The 2,732-nt window shown below is 52.5% G+C and overlaps 1 protein-coding gene across 1 annotated transcript in view; it reads right to left on the bottom strand.

Annotated features, from left to right (window-relative positions):
• Positions 1–204: 204 nt before the first annotated feature.
• The window catches only part of RBCK1 (RanBP-type and C3HC4-type zinc finger containing 1), a gene marked incomplete at its 3' end in the record, with an annotated part of 36,807 nt that continues 34,279 nt past the window's right edge, over positions 205–2,732 (bottom strand). Inside the window, exons 10-11 of the mRNA XM_015421798.1 lie at positions 2,078–2,257; positions 205–303 (exon numbers count right to left, since the gene is read on the bottom strand). Of these exons, the coding sequence (XP_015277284.1) occupies positions 205–303; positions 2,078–2,257 (279 nt within the window). The remainder of the gene's footprint in view (positions 304–2,077; positions 2,258–2,732) is intronic.

Genomic DNA, 2,732 nt, shown 5'->3' with positions numbered 1-2,732 from the left:
GTCACACCAGCAGCTGCGTGTGGAGGGGTGGGGAATCAAACCCGGTTCTCCCAAATTAGAGTCCGCGCTCCTAACCACTACGCCAAACTGATGTGAACCTGCTCCCGCCTCCCATAGTAGACCCAGTGTGGATTTTGAGAGCGGCCGGTGGACCAGAATGGAGGGCCGTCTCCCTTGCCCGGCAGCTCTGCCTCGTTTCCTCACCATCAACATCTCTGTGGTCTGCCGCGCCGCCTGATCATTCTCCGCACGGATCCTGAGATCATCTTGGTACTGTTTGCAGTTCATGTTTTCGTGAATAGCCTGCAGACAAGACAGCGATTGGGAACCTGGTTTCTCATCTCCCTCACCTCGACTGTGGTCGTTTGGCACCCTAAAATCGGAACCCAATACCTCACTGCCTCTTAGCAGGCTGCCCCCCACCAGGGGCCCCATTTAGGCAGAGTGAGGTGGCTGATTTGGGACCAGTGTTCCCTCTAAGCTGAGTGAGTGTGAGCTAGCTCGCAGTTTTTTGTTTGCAGTTCATGTTTTCGTGAATAGCCTGCAGAAAAGACACCGATTGGGAACCTGGTTTCTCATCTTCCTCGCCTCAACTGTGGGCGTTTGGCACACTAAAACCTCACTGGTTCAAGTAGAATTTTTGCTCACAAGACTCTGCAGCTTAGAGGGAACATTGTTTGGGACACCGTGAAAAGGGCAAATGGTCAGTCGCTATTGTCCAGAAATTCCAACACAAGTATCAAAGTGTCTCAGGCCAGCCACTAGCGAAGGAGGAGGAGGGGATTGGATTTACACCCCACACTACCCCCGAAGGAGTCTCAGAGCAGCTGACAATCTCCCTTCCCCTCCCCGCAACAGACACCCTGTGAGGCAGGGGGCTGAGAGAGCTTTTTCAAGGACTGCCCTTGAGAGAACAGTTCTGAGAGAACTTGTGACTGACCCAAGGTCACACCAGCTGCTGCACATGGAGGAGTGGGGAATCAAACCCGGTTCTCCCAGATCAGAGTCCGCGCTCCTAACCACTACACCAAACTGGCGCCCCTCAACGTATTTAAGCTGCTGTCCTACACGCAAGGCCGCATCCATGTACTCCATCCCAAGTTCATCTGCCCCCGTTCTGGTACGCACAGTCTTCCCTTTACCAATAACCACACATTCAGAAGGCTGCGACTTTCAATCTAGAAAAGACAAAATAAATGCTAATGTAGCATTTTTTCAATTTTTCCGAAAATTGAAGCTCGGAAAACGGGGTTTTTTCCGAGCTTCAAAATTTCCAGAAATTTTACATCTCTAGTCTGTCCTTATATCTTGGAGACAGGTGGACTCAGATTCTAGCTGTAACTGAAGAAGTGAGCCATGACACACGCAAAGCTCCTCCCCTGCCACAAACTGTGTTAGTCTTGAAGGTGCTAAAGTACTTTTGCTCTCTTCTCCTACTACAGACAGACTAACACGGTGACCCATCTTGACCTATCAAGAAACGCTGCCAGAAAACTCACTTGAGGTACACACACAATGCTGCCTTCTACTAAGGTCAGTATTGTCTACTCAGACTGGCAGCCGCTCTCCAAGCTATCAGGCAGAGGTTGTCAGGTAGCCCTGTCATAGGTCTGGTATGTGGAGGGGTGCCCTCCCGTTTTCTGTCTCAGCTCTCCCAGACTCACCAACTATTTGCTATCTTATGCTTGACCTTGTAGATGCTCCAGCTGCAGTTTTACTCAGCTGGGAAAGTTAACGGCTTTTGCTTTGCCTGCTTGCTTTGCCCGCGCACCCAAGATGTATCTATTGGCTCATGCTTACCAGGGGGGATGTTTGATTCTAGTATAAGTCAGAGGCCCTAGTATTGGCAGCCGGCCATTCCTGACACAAGCTGTACATGTGTCTCTAGTTCTGGATTTACCAATAAACAGTTATCTTCTCATGAAGCCCTGTGTTGCGTAACCTGACTAAGGACCCGGACAGAGGTCTTCCACATCACCTACTGCCTGGCCCTTTCAACTGGAGATGCCGGGGATTGAACCCGGGACCTTCTGCACGCCAAGCAGAGGCTCTGCCGCTGAGCCACGGGCTCCCTCACCTTGCAAAGGAGGCAGTTCACCTTCAGGCACACGGGACACGGAAACTCGTTCACGTCGTCCTCGAAGAAGCACCAGCCCCGGCAGTCTGTGGTCTTGCAGTGGTAGCTGCCGCGGCTACGATTCTCAGCCACCGAGATGCCCAGGTCCAGGAAGCGCTGGTATTCCGCTGGGCTCAGGAGCTGCGGACCAAGCCCAGGGTAGCTCAGAGAAGACTCGGGGGGGGGGGAGATCTGTACCTCCCCAGCCCCAAAATAACTGCCTGTGGACTCTTACCCATGGGCTTCCATGGGAAGCTACATATTAAATGGTTGGACACCGTTTGGAACACATGAAGCTGCCTTGTAATGAACCAGAACCTCGGTCCATCAAGGTCAGTATGGTCTACTCAGACTGGCAGCAGCTCTCCGGGGTCTCGGGCAGAGGTCTTTCCCATCACCTACTGCCTGGTCGTTTTATCTGGAGATGCCGGGGATTGAACCTGGGACCTTCTGCATGCCAAGCAGATGCTCTTCCACTGAGCCAAGGTCTCAATCAGTGTCTTTCCCATCACCTACTGCCTGGCCCTTTTTAACTGGAGATGCCGGGGATTGAACCTGGGACCTTCTGCATGCCAAGCAGAGGTTCTCCCGCTGAGCCATGGTCCATGGGTCTTTC

The sequence above is a fragment of the Gekko japonicus genome, unplaced genomic scaffold (genome assembly GCF_001447785.1).
Source record: "Gekko japonicus isolate JY-2015 unplaced genomic scaffold, Gekko_japonicus_V1.1 scaffold5178, whole genome shotgun sequence".
Taxonomy (NCBI): Eukaryota; Metazoa; Chordata; class Lepidosauria; order Squamata; family Gekkonidae; genus Gekko; species Gekko japonicus.
Note: the sequence above shows the minus strand (reverse complement) of the source record. Positions and strands in the feature narration are given on the sequence as shown.